At 39.9% G+C, this 24,176-nt stretch overlaps 1 protein-coding gene across 1 annotated transcript; it reads left to right on the top strand.

Annotated features, from left to right (window-relative positions):
• The first annotated feature begins 214 nt into the window (after positions 1-214).
• LOC143028726 (uncharacterized) lies at positions 215-18,678 on the top strand. The gene is made up of 4 exons (XM_076191096.1): positions 215-723; positions 10,454-10,658; positions 11,527-11,681; positions 17,795-18,678. The coding sequence occupies exons 1-4, from the start codon at positions 215-217 to the stop codon at positions 18,030-18,032; spliced, it is 1,107 nt and encodes a 368-aa protein (XP_076047211.1). The 3' UTR covers positions 18,033-18,678.
• The last annotated feature ends 5,498 nt before the right edge of the window (positions 18,679-24,176 follow it).

Raw genomic sequence — 24,176 nt, 5'->3', positions numbered from 1 at the left:
GTTTATGTTGCTGAATCCGAAGCCAGAGAGGGTGGAAGGGGACGGGAGTTGATGATAAAGATGATTTGGTGACATCTATGAGAGAATTTCATCACCCTGAATGAACTACCTATAACCAGAATAAACCTCGTCAATCGCACACTTATTCTATTCGCCGTCGGGCGGGCAATTTTATTGACACGAAGGAAGCCTCCTGTGTTTGGGTCCGGCCACGATGAATCCATGGCAGGAGATGAGTGACACGTCACACATCCGCATCTCGGCCGAGCAAGTCGCTGGATACATCGCGACGGAGATCCAGAGGAAGAGGGACCGCGATCACGCGAAGAAGGAGGCGCAGAAGACACCGCCCAGGAGAACCTACCACGTCCTCAAGGATCGCGATTACGTCACCTACAACTACGGCGCCCCGGAGGAGGTCGACCAGTCAAGGACCAACACCCTCTCGAGCATTCTCTGCAGAGCGAGGGAGAGGAGCGACCGAAGGAGGGACAGAGAGGAACAGAGGAAGATCAGAGAGTATGAAGAAGGAATGAAGAAAGTGGAGGAAGAGCAGAGGAGGCGCAAGGAGGAGCGTGAAAGACAGAGGAGGAGGTTGGAGGAGATCGCCGAGGAGCAGAGACTTCGAGAGAGGAAGAAGGAGCTTCGGAGGGAGCGAGAAGCATGGGAGGCATTCCACACCAAGTTGGCTCGCAGACACTACGAGGAAGCCCTGCTCAGGAGGTGAGGTGTTGCACGAGTTCCGTGTTATTAGTCTTTTCATGTTGTACCTGTGTAACGCCGGACGATTTTATTCAGCTATAGGACTGAATATGGAGTGAAAAGGGGGGCTTCATCAAATATACCTCTAGTTATAGAATATCACCCGACGTTCATCTATAAAAGAAACAACGATAATGATAATAATAATAATAATAATAATAATAATAATAATAATAATAATAATAATAATAATAATAATAATAATAATAATAATAATAATAATAATAATAATAATAATAATAATAGTAATGATAATAATGATGATAATAATAATTATAGTAATGATAATAATAATGATAATAATAATGATAATGGTAATAATAATAATAATAATAATAATAATAATAATAATAATAATAATAATAATAATAATAATAATAATAATAATAATAATGATAATAATGATAATAATAATAATAGTAATGATAATAATAATAATAATAATAATAATAATAATAATAATAATAATAATAATAATAATAATAATAATAATAATAATAATAATAATAATAATAGTCATTTCCTGTGTGGGAAAATTCAACTACTGCATTGTTGGTGGGGACTGCAAGATAATTGCCACATTGGCGCGGAGGAGGAGAAGAAAAAGAAGAAGAAGAAGACGAAGAAGAAACTTGCCCGCGAAGCAGTGACGGCATATTCTACAGTTCTACCGTTATGTACAACGCTTTTAGGAGGAAGAGGGGACCAAGTGTCCCCTCTCCCTCCTAAAAGCGTTTGGCTAGTTAAATGGAATGGTTAGGTCGACTTCACTGGGAACAAAATAACGTAAACCTTTTCAGTACGAAGATTACTTTGTGTTTATCGTTTACAAGAAGCCTTGGTTTCTTAAAGGGTTAAACTTGTATCACGTCGATGATACCTATTATTACTGTTGTTGTTGTTAATATTATTAATATTTTGTTATTATTATTATTATTATTATTATTATTATTATTATTATTATTATTATTATTATTATTATTATTATTATTATTATTATTATTATTATTATTATTATTATTATTATTATTATTATTATTATTATTATCATTAGAAAGAATGGCGAAGCTATTTCTCCACACAGCTGGTTTCAGTTATTCTAGCATGCAACAGTCATTAGTTATCCGGCGTATTTAGACGGTTTACCAAGGTTTCGGTACAGATCCTCGTCAGTGATGAAGCTGCTTTGATTCATTGGTGTGGCACATCACATAGTGGTAAGAAGCTACCTTGTCTAGGAGGAAAATTGGTAGTCGTATGGGCGTCTTTTGAAGGTTTCAATGTTTGGGTTGGAAATAGTGCTGTCTAAAACCTTGTCTGATAGCTCCGGTCCAGAAGAAACGTCTTCGAATTCCTGATGTCCTCTGTTTGGTACTTGTACCGGTGTCCTCTGGTTGTGACTGCAAAGGATAGTTGCAGCATCATGCTGTTGCAGTGCGGGCATGGCTTACTGGTGTCAATAGATTAGAGATAAAAAGGTTATTAGGAATCACATTGACCCACTATTATCTGCTGACGGTCAACTTGAATATTGAAATGAAGGAATGTGTGATATTTTAAACAACTATTTTAGCTCAATATTCGTAAACGAAACACCTCAAAGTAGGCGGGAGGGGAAGGTGTAGAGTGGGAGAGAGGAAGGAGTAGGGTGGGAGGGGGAAGAGGAGAAGTACAGTGGGAAGGAGAGGGGGAGAAGGAGTAAGGTGGGAGGGGGAAGAGGAGGAGGAGGAGGAGGAATAGGGTGGAAGAGAGAAGTGTACCTATTCTATCGTTGCTGCACAGAGACATTAGTTTGTAGTTGTCGTCTGATATTTGAGAACTGTTGTCTGAAGACACTGTGGCAGGAGTATCGTCTTCCATGGGGGTGGGGGTGGGGGACAGTCTTTGTGTTGAGAGCAGGGTGGTGGTGGAGATTGTTACCTACCACGACCGTGACCTTCAACTTCGACCCAGTAGCTGTAGTTTTTCTCGCCGTAAACCGTGAGGGGTGGGGTGGGGGGAGTAACTGTCCTCGGGGCCACTGAGTGTGTGAGCTGGTCATATAGGTCTTGTACAACCTTCATCATGAACACTGTCGTGGCGGAGTCAGTCGCCCCCATACACTTCAACATAGCAGTGGCCATGGTGGTCATGAATTCCCTCATGCCCTCCTTGTTCATGGCCGGAGGGGTGCTGGGGGCCTGGGAGGAAACGGGAGTACTCAGCTTATGTTTTTCCAGATGCCAAGGGTGATGTGGTGGCAATGGTAGGTATGCTCCCATTGACATCAGAGGTGTTGAGTGGCTTGGAGTTGGAGACCCCATGCTGGAGCAATCAGCAGTGAATTCATGCTATGCGGGGGGACAGAGTGGCCTTCTCCGGGATCCACCTCCAGACACTGCAGTTGGCACTCCATGCCTTGTGTTCCTCCTGGCAGCTAGAGCACTTTGGTGTAACTTCCCTTCCTTCTCTGTGCTTCTGGAAACATTCCTCAGATTTGTGAGGGCCACTGCAGACAGCACGACCGGAGGCACTGGAAGCAGCGGGGTGGTTCTTGGGGGAAGAGAATCAGCTTTAACTTGCTCCAAATCCCCAGGTTTAGCTTTGCATTTCCACTATGGCATGGTTCAGTACTTCCTCCTTCAGGCCAAGACATCTATTAGAAGTAACTCTCGGGTGGTGCTCCACCCTGGCCAATGGGAACTCCACAGGATGGCCTACCAGCCTTGCCCTTTCCAGCTTTTCTTCCTAGTTGAGCCTAATAAGGGAGATGTTCCTCCCACTGAGAGTCCGGATGACTTTCAGATAGTCGTGTGACTCTGGTTGAGGGAAGTCAACTCAAGTTACTTTTGCAGATTGGGCCAGAATGTGAATCTGGCCTTCTTGTTGTCCAGCTCAATGGCCTTGACAGTCTCATAGGCATTGGTAAAAACAGGGGTTTTTTTCTGGGTACCTTCAATTTCGCAAGTGGTTCTGGTTCCTGCAGGGAGCTCACATGAGCTGAGGTGGAATCAGAGGTCGCAGAATCTGAGGGGATACACTGCTCTGCGTGTTCTCTGAGATGGTGGCACTTTAGCCAGCAAAAAGACTAGATAGTGGGTGCCACGGAACGAACACATGACCTATATTCCCTGCATCTGCAGGCTGACTGGCAATGCATAAACAAGGTATACAGCTTTCAGAGTTGTAACCTTGTTTGAAACCTTGAAAATTCACATACAGAGCATAGGAGTCTCAACAACTCTGGACTCATAGCATATTCTAGGTTTAATTGTAGAATGGATTAATGGTTATGGCCGGACAATACTATTCAGCTGATAGATTTCAATTGTATGGGAATGGTTAAGATTAATTCCTTAATCCAAGTACAGTATGCTCAGTGACATTTGTGATGAATATATAGGTGTTAATGTGATGACAAAAAAAATACCCTTGGGCATTTAAAATCAATGACAAAAATTGCCCAAAAATTAGCACAAATGACCAAATTAGTCATAAAAACACAGTAGTGTCTATTCAAGCTAACAACCTTCACATAAATGACAAAATTAGTCATAAAAACAGTGTCTTTTCAAGCTAACAGTATAAACTTCGCAATTTTCTGACATGAAAATTGGTGAAACACATTGAATACTGCAATCTCGTTCAATCTGAGCCGATTCACTGAATAACTGAAATTTTCTCAAAAATTTTTGCTCCTCATGCATTACAACATATGAACATATAATACACACAACTTCACAATACAGAGAGATGTTTCTTATAATGTTTCTTATAGAATGAAGTACATACATACAAGGCTTTCCCCCCTTACAAGTGAGGTAGCCAAAAAGGAAAAGGCATAAAATCATTCCCATCCATTCCATCCCCGAATATACTCCACACCCCTCCACCCTCCCTCTTATCTTAGCACTTCCTGGATGACGGGTCATCCCTGCGCCTTGTCCACTGCCCTGGGTCAGAAGCAGTATCACAAGACACAGCACATCCACAGCAAGGCCGCTTCATTAAATCGGTGACCCCCCTCTCCACCCCCCCATGCATAAAAGGAGAAGACGGGGAGAAATCCCTTCAGGCTGCGTCAAATTTTGCTCACACATACTACCTCGCCCCCCATCCCCCCACCCATTTCACCTCATGCATCACAACATCATCCATATACAACCATTCTCCATTCACCCCTGTCTTCTGTCCTCTCCCGTCCTTCCTCAACAGACATTCCCCTCTTCCCCAAAGCCCCCTTCACCCCATCCATCCACCTCATCCTAGGACGTCCCTTCATGTTCACTCCCTCCACATCTGCCTTCCATACCTCTTTTACTAGTCTTTCTTCATTCATTCTTTCCATGTGTCCAAACCACCCGAATACTCTTTCATCAACCCTATCTCCCAACTCCCTTTCCACCCCTGTTCTCCTCCTCACCTCCTCATTTCTCACTCTATCTAGCCGAGTAACCCCCATCATACTTCTCAGACACCTCATCTCAAACACATTCAAACTCCTTCTCTCTTCCTCTCTCATGTTCCATGTTTCTGCCCCATACAGTGCTGTTGGCACAATCACTCCTTCATACAGTCTCCTCTTAGCATCCATTCCCAAATGTCTATTCCTCATTACACTTTTTAATCCACCTACATTCTACCTCCACCTTCACTCCACCTTTTCCTGCCACATTTGCACCCAAGTATCTAAAACTATCCACTTCCTCCAGTCGCTCCCCCTTAATGCTCACTTCCAGTCTACTGTCACTTTCACCCCTTGTACATCTCATCACCTTACTTTTACCCACATTTATCTTCAGCTTTATTCTATCACACACTCTCCCAAACTCTGTCACCAACTTCCTCAATCCCTCCTCCGACCCTGCCACAAGCGCAGCGTCGTCCGCAAACAACAGCTGGCTCACCTTCCCACTTTTCTCCATTTTCGTTGACCATCTCCAATCCCTGACCCACTACCCTTGCATTTACCTCTCGCACTACCCCATCCATGTATAAGTTGAACAGCCATGGCGACATAACGCATCCTTGACGAAGTCCCACCTTTACCTCGAACCACTCACCCTCTCCATTTCTAATCATGACACAAGCTCTACTACCCTCATAAAAACTATTGACAGCTCCTAGAAGCTTTCCTCCTACCCCGTATATCTGCATAACCTCCCACAGTGCCTTTCTGTCTACCCTGTCATAAGCTTTTTCCAGATCCATAAAAGACCAAAAAACATCCCTCCCCTTTCCTATAGCTTCCTCACGTATCTGTCTTACCACAAAAATCTGATCTACACAACCTCTACCCGTCCTAAATCCACACAATTCCTCTCCAATTACTCCCTCTGTTCCTCTCCTAATCCCCTCAGTCAAGATCCTCCCATAAGCCTTCCCAATTACACTTAACAAGCTAATCCCTCTGAAACTACTACATTCACACCTGTCCCCTTTTCCCTTGTAAAGTGGAATTATACAGGCACTCCTCCAGTCCTCTGGCACTCTACCCTCTCTCCAGCAAACATTGAATAACCTCATCAGCCAGTCCACCATCACTGTACCTCCTTTTTTTAGACATTCTGCATGGCATCCATCCAGACCAGGTGCCTTACCTGCTTTCATCATCTTAACAACTGCCTTCACTTCATTCTTTCTTATTTCTCCTCCATTTTCCTCACTTATCACGGTCATTTTCTTAGCATTTCCCACTGCAGCTATCTTTCCCTCCCTATCCTCCTTCACATTTAGCAACTCCCTAAAATACTTTGCCCATCTTCCCCTTACTGCCTTCTCTTCCATTATCATCTCTCCATCTGCACCTTTTACCTTTTCTTCTCTACTTGATTCGCCTCCTCTTCCTCTCTTAATTTCTTTCCAAAACATCTTTTTATTACTTTCAAAATTTTCTGTCATACTCTTACCCCATTTCACATCTGTTCTCCTCTTTGCCTCTTTTAACTTGCGCTTTACTTCTCTTTTCTTTTCTTTGTACCTCTCATATGACTCCCTCGTCCTATTTTGTAACCAATCTGTGAAAGCTCGCTTCTTCTCTTCTACAACCTTCTTTGTTTCCTCATCCCACCATTCACTACCCTTCCTTCTATTTCCTCCTGTCCTTCTTGTTCCACACACCATCCTTGCACACTTTGTGACTCCCTCCTTGAACCATCCCCATTACTCCTCCACACCTAGCTCTACTCTATCCTTCACTCCCTCCCACTCCTCCTTCAGCTTCTTCTTGTACTCCTTCTCCTTTTCCTTTTCATTTAAAGAGTTTACTCTAAGCACCTCCCTACCTTTTGTCCCTTTTCTCTTTCTCCATCTATCTTCCACTCTTAACTTACCTTCCACCAAAAAATTATCTGATATTCCCCCACCCTCTCCCCTTAGCACATGTACATCCTTAAATCTTCCTATCATAATCCTATTTACCACTATATAATCCATTAACGCTCAATCTACCACCCTTCCATCCACCACCCTCTCCCATGTGTACTTATGCTTGACTTTCTTCCAAAACACTGTATTTGCTATCATCAACTCTCTTTCTAGAAACATTTCCACCATCAACTCTCCACTACGATTCTTTCCTAGAATTCCACATTTCCCAACCACTCCATCAATTGGATCATTTCCTACCCTAGCATTAAGGTCTCCCAGTACTATTACATTGACATTTCTCCCTAAATCCTCTATGCACTCATTTAAATCTATCCAAAAAGCCTCCCTTTCTTCTACACTCTTCTCACTGCCAGGCCCATATGCACTTACAAAAACCAACATCTCCTTTCCCAGTTTCACCTTCATCCACATTATCCTTGAGGAAACCTCCTTCCACTCCACTACACGTTTACCTATCTCTTCACTTACTAGCATAGCCACCCCTTCCCTCCCTCACCCTCTCTTCACTTACTAGCATAGCCACCCCTTCCCTCCCTCACCCTCTCTTCACTCCTGATAACCTCCCACTTACACTCCCAAACTTACACTCGCCCTTCCCTTTCAACTTTGTTTCACTCAAAGCCAACACATCCATCTTTCTTCTCACAAACATACTACCTATCTCTTCCCTTTTACCCTCATCTGTACCACATCCATGCACATTAAAAGACCCAAACCTTAGGGTGCTGGTCGGAAAACTCCCAGACCCTCTTATGCCTTTACTTTTTTTTTTTTTTTTCCTGTGGGGCTACAAGGAGAAGGATGCCTAGTCCCAATCCCCGTCCTTTTCTTCTCGCCTCTTACGATCCAAGTGGCATTACTTGGTGGCAGTATTCTTTTCCCCCACCACAGAAAATGAATACTCAGAGAAATGGTACAGGACAGTAACAAGGGGTTGGGGGACAACATAACGGAGGGACAGTCGTAGTATAAAAGTGTCATCATTTCTCTATGAACAGAGTTTTCCTCTATCATAGACAAAATGATGTGTGGCTCTGGTCCGTAGGAGTGCCCCATATAGACCCTAAAGTATCAACAGCATGCTACTTTGCCACAATAACATGCAGCCAATACCCCAGTCACCACAAAAAAGATTCAGACCTACCCAGACTATAAACAAAATTGGCAGTCACGTGCAAAGATAACAATAAAAATGGGCATATAATATTTAGTCATGTTCCCCTTGTTCTTGATGATGTCTTGTAGTCGTTTTGGCATGCTGTCACTCAATTTGCGGAAGTAATCCTCTCCCATTTCAGTGCACCACACTTTCTTAATTGCATCAATGAGCTTAGGCAAGGATGACTGTTTGTTTTCTGCAAGTTTGTTTTTCATAACATGCCAACAGTTCTCAATCAGATTGAGATCAGGACTATTTCCTTGCCACTGCAAGACCTGAATATTCTTTTCAGAGAGCCAGTTGGTCACCTTCCTCGCTTTGTGACATGGAGCACTGTCATGCATGAAAATGTTGCTGGCATGAATATTGTAACACTGAAGGAGATGGTCATTTAACACACTAATATACCAGTCACTATTCATCATCATATTCTTTGGCAGGAAATACAGCCCTCCTCGACCGAATGCACCACTAAAACATGCCCAAACCGTGACATTCACAGTGCTTCACAGTAGGGGATGTGTAGGCTGCATCATACCGGCTTGCTGTTGACGGGCGTCTGACCATCACATGCTGGCTTGGGATGTGCTTGAAATGTGCTTTCATCAGACCACATGACCTTAGACCACTCTTCTTTCGTCCACTTAGCATACTGCTTTGCAAATGCCAGCCTAGCCTTCCGCATGCAGTCGGTGAGTAAAGGCTTGCAGGCAGCGGTACGGCTAGGGAGCTTCAGGTCCTTCTGCAGACGGTGCATTATTGTCCTTACTGAGATATTTTGTAGAGGTTTCAGGTGACTTTCCTTTAGTTGTGCAGCAGTAACCCTTGGATTTTTCCTTACTTCCCTTTTTAGAAGGTTGTCAGTTGCCTTTGAAGTCTTTCAAGGGCATCTAGGGATGGGTTTGTGCTCAGGACAAACGTCGGGTGGGAGGCCGCGAGCTGCCGCCAGCAATGCCATCACCGTAGACTTGTCCCGGCCAGAACACCTGACGATCTCTTTAATTGGCACATTTTCCTGTCTCCAGGCCAAAATCCTAGCTTTCTCCTCTTGGGATAAATATTTGTGAACCATGTTTAAAGCATTGGAGGCAAATCATAGGCCAGAAAAGCTGTAGCTCCAAAATCCTGGGCACAATGGTCAGGAGCAAACCTCTACGGCATCCCCCATTAGTGGCCAAGCAGTCTGCCATATGGTCCACAGACTTGCTGAGAAAGAAACCAGATGTCGCCAGCGACAGCAACTGACTGTATAGTTTACTCATCGCAAATAACATACGTACCTCGGTTCCATACCATTTTACCGGGTAGGTCCGAGTCTTTTTTGCGGTGACTGTATATCCTGTAAATTCTCCTTCTACTGTGTTAAGTAAACTCAAACAGGCCACTTTCTAATCCCACCATTCACAGTTCATTATCACATAAGAACACTATTTCCACTGCAACTTCACATTTTTGTCCTTGAATTTTCCTTTCAACCCATAAATTTGTGAACCTTACTCATCTTTTTCTGTATCCATCAGTTTTTCATTACTTGATTCATGCATCAGTCAATCAATCCAATGCCCTCATTCTTTCCTAAAGGTGAAATGTAGCTTCCAGGAAATTTTTGCTTCACTTTATGCTATCATATCTATATTGTGGCATCTCAGTGCTTACCTGAGGACCATAGTGGAAATAAGTCTTTTGACTTTCTGTGCCATCCTCGGATGTACAATTGTATTTACTATGTATAATATGAGTCTTACATGTATTTTATTGTATATATGATTGAATCCGAATAGAATAAAATAAAATAAAATCACCTCTTTCTGACACTTTTTAATACATTACTCAATATCTACTGTTACTTCTCTTTTTCCATTTTCTTAAATTTCCTCTTTTTCTTACTCTTGCCTTCCTCCATCTTAGGGTTGGGGTGGGTTCCTCCTTGGGAGGTACTCAAGAATTACAAAACATCTCTCTCCACTGGGTGATTGAAATAATATGAATTAAATTATTATTTTTATTTTGCCTTTGACAGTATAAATGCACACATTTAGAAATTTTTTTTTATTTGATTTAGAAATTTCAAACTGGTTTACTTTCCAAATTACTTCATTCAGGAAAACCTATGGTGAAAGAAGAGAAACTCCTGCTACAAACTAAAAATTCCCAATTTCCTAGGTACTTTCAGCACATGAAAATTCTGGTTATTCTTCGACATGAGGCTATCAGGAGAGCAAAACATCATTATGCCACCACTCTGATGAAGAAAGCTCTTCATGCCCTAAGAATCCATCAACAACAAGAACATGCTAGGAAGGACTCACTTGCTCTCAGCTTTTACAATCTCAAAATACTGCAGAAATATTGGTTACAATGGAGGATGGTGAGTTTAGATTTTCATTATACTGTACTAGAATAAAATTTATCTGAACAGTTCAACGCCAACCAACACCTTTTCCACTCAGTCCAACCAATAGAAAACATATCACTAGGATGAATGCAGTTCTGAGGACACAAACACCGATCACTGGCTCTCTTTTAGTTTGATAACCAGTCACATTTAGAAGAGGGCAGAACTTAATTAATATAACCTGTGCAAAGGTTAACTATAAGCTCTTGGGAATTTCACCCCTAATTATTCCCTGATGCATAAGAATATGCATAGAAATTATTTTATATTTCATTGATATGCCCACACTCTTTATAATATTTCAGATTTTTTAAGCAATAGAAAGATCCTTCAGCTTGGACCAAAGTACCTTTGCTCCTCCCTAAATACTCTCTAACAAGGTTGAGCACTAAACCAGCCCAACTAATTACAGTTCCTATTCATCTTGACATAAAAGTTCTTGCTCCTTAGAATATTACATAACTTAGAAATTGAAAGGATGTTAACATTTGTCATGGTGTGAAATAATTAGGTACAACAAAGCAGTAGCCCATCTCTTCCCAATTACATCTTTATTATATGGTAATGACCCTTCTTTTCAAGGGTGTACTCCTCATTTGTATAGTTTGACATTGACTAGAACAAAATTTAGTAATTCCTTTCTCATTGAAACAAGTGACACTGAAATTATATAGCCTGATTGCATCCAAAATAAATTCACCTTTGGTAAAGAGGGGGCTATGTATGTGAATAGGCTGGAAGACTTGTTTTATTACTTTTGGTCTTGTGAGTAAACTTAGCTGCTGACTAAAACAAAGTAAAGAGCACAGCCAGGTTCAAGTTGTTAATGTTATCACACCAGGATATGTTGCAGCAGAAGGAAGAAGAAGCCAAGATAGTAAATCACCACAATTTAGGACTGATGAGGGGCTATTTTCAAAAGTGGAGATCCTTCACAGCGGACGAAATTGTACAGAGGCACAGTAGAATGGCTGTAGCCTCTTCACACTACAAGAGGTATTAGTACTTACTTTTTCTGACAATGTTAGACTACATGTGAACTTTAATTTTTTTACATTCCTTTGGACCATGTCATCCTTTCACTCATTCACTATTTCCCTCCATTCACTCACATCTTTTGCACTCTCTCTTCCTTGTTTGACATTCCTCATTCATCTGTCCCTGCACCATCCATCCACCTATATTTTTTTTGTCTTAATCTTAACTTTATTCCATTCACTTCTGGTTTCCACACTCTTTTTGGATGCTCATTGGCCGAGCAACTTAGGGTGTCATTACCTGTGGTAGAGGTTGAGGTGATGGCAGTTTGAACCCTGCCACCAGCAAGTTGAATAAGGGTATGGCTTATTAAATTCCAAGCTCCAAAGTCCTCAATAAGGAACACCATTCTTGTCTCCTGATAGGGGCGGTCCCGGACGATTGGTCTAACGACGATTGGTCTAATTCCAATTGGTCCAAAGCGAATTGGTCTAAAACCATCTCGTCCAATAGTACGATTGGTCCAACAACACGATTGGTCTAAAACCAACCGCTTCACCTAAAGGATAGTTTGTGCAAAATTTCTTTATTCTAACTACCGATTTAACTAAGACTGGTCCAAAGCGAATTGGTCTAAAACCAAATATACGATTCGTCTAATTACCATACCTAACTACCGCTTCACCTAAAGGATAGTTTGTGCAAAATTTCTTTATTCTAACTACCGATTTAACTAAGAGATAGTTTGTGTCGAAGTTCTTTCTTACTTTGTGTATTTGCATTTTGGAGTATTCTCCTAAGCCCTAGCATGGAGTTTCCTGTGTGTGAAATTGTGCTATCCGAAAGAGGAAAGGAAAAGCTTGCTGCAGATGGTTATCTGTTTACATTACGCTCAAAAAGGGTTCAAAAGACAAGTGGTAAAGAAACATTTTACTGGCGATGCGAAACAAGATAATGTAAAGGATCTGTCGTAACTCACTGTGAAGATAATTGTCACATTGTAACAAAACAGTAATCATACTTGTGGATCTGCGGAAGTCAGTCGAATCGATGTAGTGAAGTGCCGTAATAAAATAAAACAAAGAGCTATTGAAACCAGTGACAAACCATGCCAAATAATTCAAGACGTGTGTAGTTCAGTTGATTCTTCTATTGTACCGTATGTTGGGAAGAAAGGGGCTCTCAAGAAAATAGTAAGCAGAATGCGTAAAGAGCCAGTAGAGCCAACTGATTTGGATGAAATATCTATTCCAATTGAGTACCAACAAACACTCTGGTGAGCCATTTCTAATAAAAGAATCAAGTGTTGGAGACGACAAAATACTGATATTTACTACTTGTTTTAATATGAAAAAACTTGAAAATGCTAAATTTTGGATAATGGACGGGACATTTAAAACCGTTCCTACGGTTTTCAAGCAAATGTATACAATTCATCCTCCCATTGAACCACATGACAGAAGTCGAGTGTTGCCATTAGTGTATGTACTTGTCACGAAAAAACGCGGAATGTTATATTCAGTTATTCCGTGATCTACAAGATTATGCAGCGGAAAACGAAATTTACCTTTCTCCTCAGATGATAATCACTGACTTCGAAATTAGTGTTATGAATGCAGTTAAATCCGAAATGCCTGGAACAACTAACAAGGGTTGTTGTTGTTGTTGTTGTTTTCATTTAGGACAGAGCATCTATAGAAAAATAATTTCATCTGGTTTAAAAACCTTGTATGGCACTGATGAAAACTTTTCGTTGAAAATCCGGCAGATGGTAGCACTAGCCTTCTTACCTGCTAGTGACATCGAGGCTGCATGGCTGGAACTCAAGGACACAATTCCAGAGGAGGGCATTCAGGTTGTTAATTACTTCGACGAAAATTATGTTAGGGGCAAAATTCGTAGAGTATTGCGAGGTCAGGAAATGCGGTCTCCTCCTCTTTTTCCCCCCTTCATTATGGTCCGTACATGACAGGATGGAACTTGGTGTTCCAAGGACACAGAACAAAGTGGAAGCATGGCATCGACGGCTGGAGATACTAGTAGGCTCTGCACATGTTGGAATTTTTAAGCTAATTACCGAACTACAAAAGGAACAAAAAAATGTGGAAGAACAGATTGAATGCATTATTAGAGGAGAATCTAACGCTAAACTCAAGAGAAAAGATATTGAACGTGAAGAGAGAATCTTGTCTGTTTTTAGCGAGGACAATTACGATAGGTTAGTTTCTACGAGCGCTGGCACATCTAAAATTTTGATCTTTCAGTATATAATATTGCTTATTAAGTTATTTTTTTATATCCTTTTTGTATTTTTAAAGTATATTTTTATGTGTCCTAAATAAAAGTCTCTATCATTGTCTTAGTATATTTTTATGTGTCTTAAATAAAAGTCTGATTTAAATTCTTGTATTTCTATCATTGTCTTTACATCAAATTTAGACTAATCGTCATTAGACCAAATAGTATATTGGACGAATCGGTTTTAGACGAATTGGTCTATTAGACCAATTGGATTTGGACCAATCGGTATTAGACCAATCGTCGTTAGACCAATCGTACCAATCCCGATAGGGGGCAGTTTTGAGACAATAAATTGAATCATTATCATTTCCTCACTTGTTCTTTCTTTTGATCTACCTTGTCTGATAGTTCTCTTTCCATCCCTGTTGTTGTTGTTGTTGTTCCCTAGACTGTCTGTCCGAGCAGGCCTGTCTCCCCAAGGAATGCCACAGCCGAAACAGGGTTTTCCCACAAGTCCTTTATGAAGTGTATGTTGTGTTGTTTGCATGCATAATTGTGTATAATGCAGTCTTCCATGATGTGTTGAATAGTATAGGATGAAGTGTTACATCCTGGGCATTTGTCCACAATGTGGTGATCCAGTCTCTTCTGGTAGCTTAGAAGGGCTGGGTGGTGGCCACATTGCAGTCTGGCCAGGTGGACTCTGTCCTTTTGTGAGAGAGAGGATTCAGAGGGGTGGATATCAGGAGGTCTGGCATGCAGCAATGTGTTGTCTTTTAGTGTGTTAATAGAGCAGTGAGTGATGCGATTATATGTTTCCAGAGGCTGGTATTTTGTGGTTTTGGAGGAAGAGAAGAGAGTATTTGTGTGTGATATAGGTATTTGGGTGTTTTTTTTTATTTCTTGTGTGTGTGGGTGTTCTGCTATGTAGTGTAGTGGGTGTGCTGTGTTTGTGGAGGCTGCATCAAATGTTTGTGTGCCTCTCATGTCAAGGTGATCTTTGACTTTGAGGACTTTTGTTTCATAGTGTAGGTGGTCTGTAGGTGCAACCTGTAATTGTTTTTAATGCTTTGTTTTGTATGGTCTGAAGGGTGTTGAGTTGTGTCCCACTGAGATTAGGTGCCCATCTGTGTTCTCTGCCTTACCTCCACATTTCTCACACTATCATATTACTTAACCATACAGTGTCAACAGCATTGATTTAATGCCGCAACATTCAACAAGCTTGACCATCAACTGCATTATTGTTGCCAGAGCAGCTGCTTCCTGACAAATTGGCTTGGGTGAGCTGCATGGTTTCCATACACCACCACAAAACATAGTTTTCTTGAGGTATATAAATCCAGTAAGATGGTTTATACATGCAGAATAACTGTGGGTATGGCCTATATCTTTCATAATATGCTTGAAACACATGAATGAGAGGGAAAGAATATGCTAAATTTACAACCTTACCCTTCAATTTCCTTACTGTAAGTCTGTACATTTCCCTGATCTCACATGGACAGTGGTCACAGATGCAGATATATTTAACTGTAAGCACTTTTTTATACTCTACTTTCATTTTATATTAACTTCAGACAATTTATGAAAAAAAAATTAAATCAGCCAATGCCAGCATGCATCTGAGTTATACATTGGGCTGACAATGTATAGGTTCAACACTTCATCTCAAAAACATTAATTCTTCCATTCTGTCTCCCATATATTCCAAATCTCCATTCCATACAAATCTATGGGTACAAGCACCCCTTCATACAACCATCTATTTACATTTGTCCCCAAATGCTCCTTTACTCCATAATTCATCTCCACATTCATTCCTTCATTCACTACCACATACTACCAAATACTTAAAACTCTCCACATCCTCCAACCTTTCACCCTTCACTTCCACATTCAATTTGCGACCATCATAACTTTTCACATATCTTATCACTTCACTTTCATCCACAATTCCTCTCAACTTTCTTCTAAACCCTCCTCCAGACTTAGGCACCTGCTTTAGTCTCTTATCTGAATCAGCAACAAGAGCAGTCATCCACAAATAACAACAACTACTCACCTCCCACAACCCTTCATTCTCACCCACCAATTTCTCACCTTTGCCTAGCATTTTTGCATTTGCCTCCCTTACCACCTCATCCATATATATGCTGAAAAACCATGAAAATACCAAAAAACCTCTACAAATCCCTTCATTCACCTCAAACCACTCTATTCCTGAACCTTACAATCAATCAATCAGTTGCCTTAGGTCTTTCCTGCAGGAGACCCACAGCCCCAAGGTACCCAGCAACTAATTGGTTTCCTGATTGGGCCCAAAAACTTACTCTGTTCTCTTTATCACTTACTATAAACCTATTTCTTATCTCTTCTGTTTCTTTCACATAAGGAGGTTGGTGCTCTGGTGCCTGCCCTCATACACTCTCTAGCCAGGCTCATACATATATCTTACATGCACAAAACCCATAACTTTCTCACACACTTCTGTTAACTGCAACACCTGCCACCTCACATACACCACACTTACCAACACAAATCAATGCACAATAACACACCCTAAACATACTACAAATAAATATCATTAGTATCACAAACACACAAAGTTGTTTTAATTCCTCCATAAACATAAAAGAATGTGCCAAAACCACCCTACTACATTCAGAAACCAAAATCCTCTCCATGGAATATCAAAAGAAAATGACAGGAACACAATTCTACACCAGATCCCTTAAAGAACACATACCCCTTCACACTACATTTCACAAGAACCACAAAAAAAGCAGCATGCCCAAACATCTATAACAACGTACCACAAAACATCCACACACAAACACATTCACACCCAGATATCCAAGCAAGACCTTCAAGAGGGATCACCAAACTCAATACTTCAACAACCACCAGATATAAGCCCCACAGAGAAAACCATCTACCCGACAAGAGCAACACTGCTATGTCTGTGCTCAGGACACCATCTAGCAACATGACAATACCAACACAGAATGAGCCTGGCCACAGATCTAAACTGCCCCACATGCAACCACCAAACAGATGACACAGAACACCTTATACTACAGTGCCCCACATTAACAATCCCCAAAAAATTATACAATATCTTTTTCTAAGTGACTAATGGTGCTGCACAGGAACTGTTACTAGTTTCCTGGAGGCCATGCATCTATGCAAGAGAGACCAGGGGTGATGGATTACTAAACTGATTCAGACATAGTTTGAATGTATGAGCTTGATTGAAGATATATTTCCTTTTTTTTTTTTTCTACTTTTATATATATATATATATATATATATATATACATATGTATATATATGTATATATATGTATATATATATGTATATGTATATACATATGCTGTAATGATTATAATTTATCTTATATTATTTGTTTTTGTTTTGTTATCATTTGTCTGTCTGATTTTCATTTATTATTAGTTATATGTCAATTTATTATTATTTACTATTTACCTGTTTGTTTATTATTTAACTATACCTATGCATTTATTTATGTATTTTATTTGTTATTTACATTATTATAGTTTTTATTTATTGTTTTATTATTAATATGATTTTTTTTCGCATCCGACCTAGATATGGATCAAAAGGTCTCCTGTCGGCATGCTCCGCTTTTGTAATATATATATATATATTATATATATATACATATCTAAATATACATATATATAATATATATATATATATATATATATACATATCTAAATATACATATATATACATATATACACATATAAATATATATATATATAATATATATATATATATGAAACTTGAATATTTGTGAACTTGGACTGAATACCCAAGGTGTCTTGGAGTTTCACTTAATGTAAACATTATTGTGTATGTTTCAGATGCCTCCTCCAAAAAGCTTTTCACCAATGGAAGCTGTTTCTCACTACAAGGCAAGAACGTGAGAAGCAAGATATAATAGGGTCCAACCTCCGCCAGACAGTTATGTCCATCCTGCCTGACTTCTCCCCACAATCTTCCGACTTTGATGAAGAAAGTGAGGATGAAATACTTAATGGTTCAAATACTATGAGATCTATTAGTGAATTACTCAACAACAGACAATTATTCAATCTTTAAACCCATACCACCAAACAGAGACTGTTGTAATGGCTAGACAGTTTATCCAGATGTGGAGCAGTCCATGGTCTGAATACACTGTAGCTACAACTGATTATGATTCCATTCAGATGAATATGACCCTCAACTGGATAATTTTATTTAGGTTTTGTTCTATCTATATACCAAGGGCTTTTCCCTTATATAGGAGGTAGTGCTGGGCAAATACCGCTAATTTCAATATCGAAATTATTGGTGAACAACAATACAGTTACCGAAATTACCGACAGTTTACTGGTAAAAGACTCGTGAGGAAGTAGTGACGTCACAAGTTCGAGTCGAGTACGAAAAATCAATGTTTTTGTCCTTTAATAAGCTATATCTCTGGTTCTATTTTACATATTGTTTTTATTGTTATGTCATTGTAAAGAGAAAAGGTCGTACTTTAATTGGTGCTAATAGTATGCTATCTACCACGCGAGTGAGTGAATGGAGGGTGTCTGAGGGTGGGTGTGGTGTATACATTTTCATTCACGTCTGTTTGTATGCATGGGTTCATGTTTGGAGGTGGTAGTGGTAGGCAGCTACCGGTAAAGTTACAGGTTTTATCCAACAACCTTAACGATAGCTTACCGGCACACATTCTGCTACCGTTAAAGCTTCGTTAACCGATAACTCGATAAGCTATACCATAACATTCAGAGAGCGGTAAGCACGTCTCGGCTTGGTGGTACTGAGTGACGGGCCCAGTGCCCCGCTAATTTTACCGGTTAAACTTTTACCATTAAAACCGTTTTTTTCGGCACTCTTTTTAATTTCTCAATAGAATTAATATTATTTCTGTGATCAGCATACGAAACTGTATGAATTGTGAAAGTTTCATAAAAAAAAATTTCGTGTGTCGCCCAATGAAGACCCATATATTATATGGGTCTTCGTTTGGCGACACGCGGAATTTTTTTATGAAACTTTCACAATTAATACAGTTTCATAGACTGATCACAGAAATAACTAATTCTATTGATAAATTAAAAAGAGTGCCGAAAAAAACGGTTTTAATGATAAAAACTTACCGAGACCTTAGCGGTACATACTTGCTTAATGATAAAAGTTTAACCGGTAAAATTAGCGGAGCACTGGGCCTGTCACCACCGTCACTCAGTACCACCAAGCCGAGAAGTGCTTACCGCTCTCTGAGTGTTATGGTATAGCTTATCGAGTTATCGGTTAACGAAGCTTTACCGGTAGCAGAATTTTTGAAAAGTAGTTAACGTTCATCACAAACCAACAGAAGACATAAATCCCGGAGTTTACAAATTACCCTGCTCAGATTGTGATGAAGTGTATTGGGGACAAACGGGCAGAGAATTAAAAACGAGAATTAAAGAACATAAAAACTCAGTAAAATATGCTCAACATAACTCCGCGGTATTTCAACACGTAGCCAACAATAATCACAGAATAAATTGGGACAAGGCAAAAACCATTTTCAAATCCAAATGTAGTTATAAAAGGAAAATTATTGAATCTTCCTTAATAAAACAATTCCCGAATTTTAATATCTCAAAAGGCCAATGGTCACCAGATTACATAACCACCTTGGCAGTTAATAAATTATTTCCTCATATTGTAAAAGTGGACGATTTACCACATAACCCGCGTAACAATATAGATGCCACATGAGATGTCTTGTCCATGTTCCCTAACTTTACCTCTCTCATCTGTATATAAGATATGTATGTTCTCTTGTCTATGTATTCCGCTTGAAGAGGATCACAGCAAGTGATCGAAATATACGGAAATCCGTTATTTCCTTCTTTCCTTAAAATCCAAATAATAGTGGGTTTTTAGTGCATATATTTATATATATATATATATATATATATATTATATATATATACATATATATATATATACATATATATATATATATATATACATATATATATATTATGGGAAAAGTGGAGGGGGAAACACGGGTCTTTATCTGAATATCAAGTTTATTCCTGACCAGTTTTGCTTGCAATAGCTTCTTCAGAAAAAGCTATTGTAAGTGAAACCGGTCAGGAATAAACTCAATATTCAGATAAAGACCCATGTTTCCCCCTCCACCTTTCCTATAATTTGTCCCAATGTCTCTATATATATATTGTTATGAAGGTAAGACAGATGAATGGAAAAGGTGGTAGAAAAACGCAGAGAAGACTTGTAGTCGAAACGTCAGGAATATAGTGTTCTCGCTATAACCCGCGTTTCTCTACCACCTTTTCCACTCATATATATATATATATGTATATATATGTATACATATATATATATATGTATATATACATATATATATATATATACATATGTATATAATATATATATATATATACATATATATACATATATATATATATATATGCATATTTTATCAAACTTTCTGTCTTATTTACATTGACTATCATTTATGAACATAATATTAACAAATGCATTGGTATTTCTCACATATGAGAGGAGGAACATTTGGAATAGCCTAACCTAGGAATTTTTGTATTAACACGAATCACTACAATTATACTTATATACAAGTGAACACTTGGGGCAGTGTGACTAAGGGGATTTTGATATCAATACAAAGACACTTATCATATACAAGTGAACACTAGGGGTAGCATGACAATGGGAATTTTTATATTAACATGAATCAATACAATGACACTTCATAAACAAGTGAAAACTTGGGATAGCATAACCCAGGGGATTTTGACATTAACATGAACCAATAGTCTCTTCTGCTTAAGGCAAGAGGGTTTTCCACTCGGTGTCCTCCAGCAAAAAAATAAATAAATAAATAAATAAAATAAATAAAATAAAAAATAAATAAATAAAAAATAAAAAAGTAAAAAAAATAGTCCAGAATGGGCAACTCCCAACCTCAATTCCTTTCCTATCTCTAATTTGTACCTAAGCTGCCCCTGGACTTGGGACTTTGTCTGTCTGTTTGATGAGGGGGCACACAGATATAATCAACAATAATAATAATACTATTATCTCTAAGACTACTATATCAATATTTTATATATGTACAATATATCCACAGAGAAGGTGAAAAAAAGGAAACACCAGAGACAAAGCTCACTAACCTTTTTGATGAGGGGTACATAGCTGTAATGACCACTTCTCCCTCCTGGATATGCTCGCTTACACTGACCGATGCCCAGTCCTCACTCTGACCATAACTTAATCTTCCCAAGCCTGTATCTACATACTTAAGCTGATTTAACTCAATTGTGATGTTTATAGCAACATATATACAACTCCTGTGTGATGGAAACTAATTTGTCTTTTAACTTTTTGCTTGAATGTGGAATTTTTGTAAATGTTTAAGGTGTATATACCTAGTGGACCTGTCTCCTTGATATGCAGACAAGGGCATCACTGTTGGAGTGTAGTTGGAAGCCTTATGGGAGGGTTTTGATTGAAAGGATTAGGAGAGGTACAGAGGGAATAATTGGTGAGGAACAGTGTGGGTTTAGGAAAGATAGGGGTTGCATGGGTCAGATATGTGAGAAAGCTTTAGCAAAAGGTTAGGATGTTTTTTTGGGCCTTCATGGATTTAGAAAAGGCTTATGACAGGGTAGATAGGAAGGCACGGGAGATGTTAATCACTTTGGTATGATGATGTTTATGTAGGCATCATGAGGAGTGAGTGGATACACAAGGATACCATCATCGGCATCTTGATTATATATATATATATTTTTTTTAGTTGTACATGAGTTACCCCCAGACTCTGTGAACTAGTTTGATTACATTTTCTGTGTTTATTATTTATAATGATTTGGTTTAACGTCACAAACTGCCCCCTATCAGGAAGCTAGGACAGTGCCCCTTACAGTGGACTTTGTAGCATGGAATTTAATGAACCATACCCTTAATTCAACTCATCCCGAGCAGGGTTCAACTCGCCATCATCTCGACCTTTGCTGCAAGTAACAATGCCCTAACCCACTCAGAGTAAAAGAGAATGAGTAATACAGCAGACTTAATATTTTACAATCCAAATAGTGCGATGAATCTTACATATGGCAGATGATTCTGCGTGCGAGAATTTGACTTGTACTAAAGTGGTTAAGGGCAGTCAAGTTTTTACAATAGTGGAGCCTGTGTTAGAATGGGAAATGAAGAGAGCGAGTGAGGGGTTTGAGGTAAAGGTGGGACTGTGACAGGGATGTGTCACATCACCATGGTTGCTCAATGTGTACATGGATGGGGCAGTGCATGAGGTAAAGGCCAGGGTGACAGGTAGGGGACTGGAGATGGTTAAAGAAAATGGAGAAAAGTGGGAAGTGAGCCAGTTGTTGATTGCTGATGACACTGTGCTTGTGGCAGGATCAGAAGGATTAAGGGAGTTAGTGACAGAATTTGGGAAGGTATGGGATAGGAGAAAGTTGAGAATAAATGTGGGTAAAAGTAAGGTAATGAGGTGTATATGGGTTGAGGGTGGCAGCAAGTTGAAAGTAAGTCTAAAAGGAGAGAGGCTGGAGGAAGCGGATAGCTTTAGGTATTTGGGATTAGATGTGGCAGGAAAGGGAAGAGTGGAGGTGGAGGTAAATTATAGATTGAGAGAAGCAAGTAAATTCCTTGGGGGATTAAGAAGTATTATATTATGAACTTATGAGAAATAGGCAACTGGGAATGGATGCAAAGAGGAGACTGTATGAAGGGGCGATTGTCCTAACAACAATGTATGGAGCAGAGACTTGGAATTTAAGAGAGGCAGAGAGGAAAAGTTTAAATGTGTTTGGGATGAAATGTCTGAGAAGTATGATAGGGGTTACTAGGTTAGGTAGAATGAGAAACAAGGTGAGGAGAATGGGAGTGGAAAAGGAGATGTCAGAGTTGATGAAAGATTATTGGGATGGTCTGGACACATGGAAAGAATGAGTGATGAAATATTGGTAAAAGAGGTGTGGAAGGCACTGGTGGTGGGAGTGAACTTGAGGGGATGACCAAGGATGAGATGGATGGGGTGAAGGGGGCACTGAGCAAGAGGGGATTGTCTGTTGAGGAAGGAAGGGAGAAGGCTGGAGATAGGGATGAGTGGAGAATGTGTATGGATGATGCTGTTATGCAAGGGAGGGATGGTGCTGGGGGGGTAAGGGTGCTTATGTTTGAATGATATTTTGACATAGTCTGAAGGGATTTCTCCCTGTCTTCTCTTTTTCTGCATGAGTAAAATGGCCTTGCTGTGGATGTACAATGAAACCTAATGCTCTGTTAGCTTTATTCCTGGTGCTAATGCACCATTTCCTGGATTTAAGATCAGGACTCACTAGAACTCCCAAGTCTCTCTTGCACTCAGTTTTCTCTAAAAATGTGTTATCTAAGCTATATCTATTTTTGGGGTTGCATAGCCCTACATTTAACACACTGCACTTTGAGATATTGAAGTTCATTTGCCATTTCACCGACCATGTGAACAATTTGTTGTTAAGATCATCCTACAGAATCTCAGCATTGCCTCCTGACCTAATTAAGCATCCTATTTTAGTGTCATCAGTAAACTTACTAACATCACTATTAATCCCATTGTTCAAGTCATATATGTGATGATATGATGATATGGTTTAACGTCACACACTCCCCCCTATCGGGAGGCTAGGACGGTGCCCCTCACAGAGGGCTTTGTCATTTATGTACATACATATACCAATGCTTTTTCCCCCTTACAAGGGATGTAGCAAAAAAGAAAAAGGCATAAAATAATTCCCACACCATTCCATCCCTGAATACACTCCACTCCCCTCCACCCTGCACTTTGTCCACTGCCCTGGGTCAGAAGCAGTGTCGCAAGACACAGTACATCCACAGCAAGGCTGCTTCATAAAATCGGCGACCCCCCTCTCCGTCCCCCCATGTATAAAAGGAGAAGACGGGGAGAAATCCCCTCGGGCTGTGTCAAATTTTGCTCACACATACTACCTCACCCCCCATCCCCCCACCCATTCCACCTCATGCATCACATCATCCATATACAACCATTCTCCATTCACCCCTGTCTTCTGTCCTCTCCCATCCTTCCTCAACAGACATTCCCCTCTTCCCCAAAGCCCCCTTCACCCCATCCATCCACCTCATACTAGGATGTCCCCTCATGTTCACTCCCTCCACATCTGC

This window comes from Oratosquilla oratoria, chromosome 10 (assembly GCF_046742065.1).
Source record: "Oratosquilla oratoria isolate Oo_2021 chromosome 10, ASM4674206v1, whole genome shotgun sequence".
Classification (NCBI taxonomy): domain Eukaryota; kingdom Metazoa; phylum Arthropoda; class Malacostraca; order Stomatopoda; family Squillidae; genus Oratosquilla; species Oratosquilla oratoria.
Note: the sequence above shows the minus strand (reverse complement) of the source record. Positions and strands in the feature narration are given on the sequence as shown.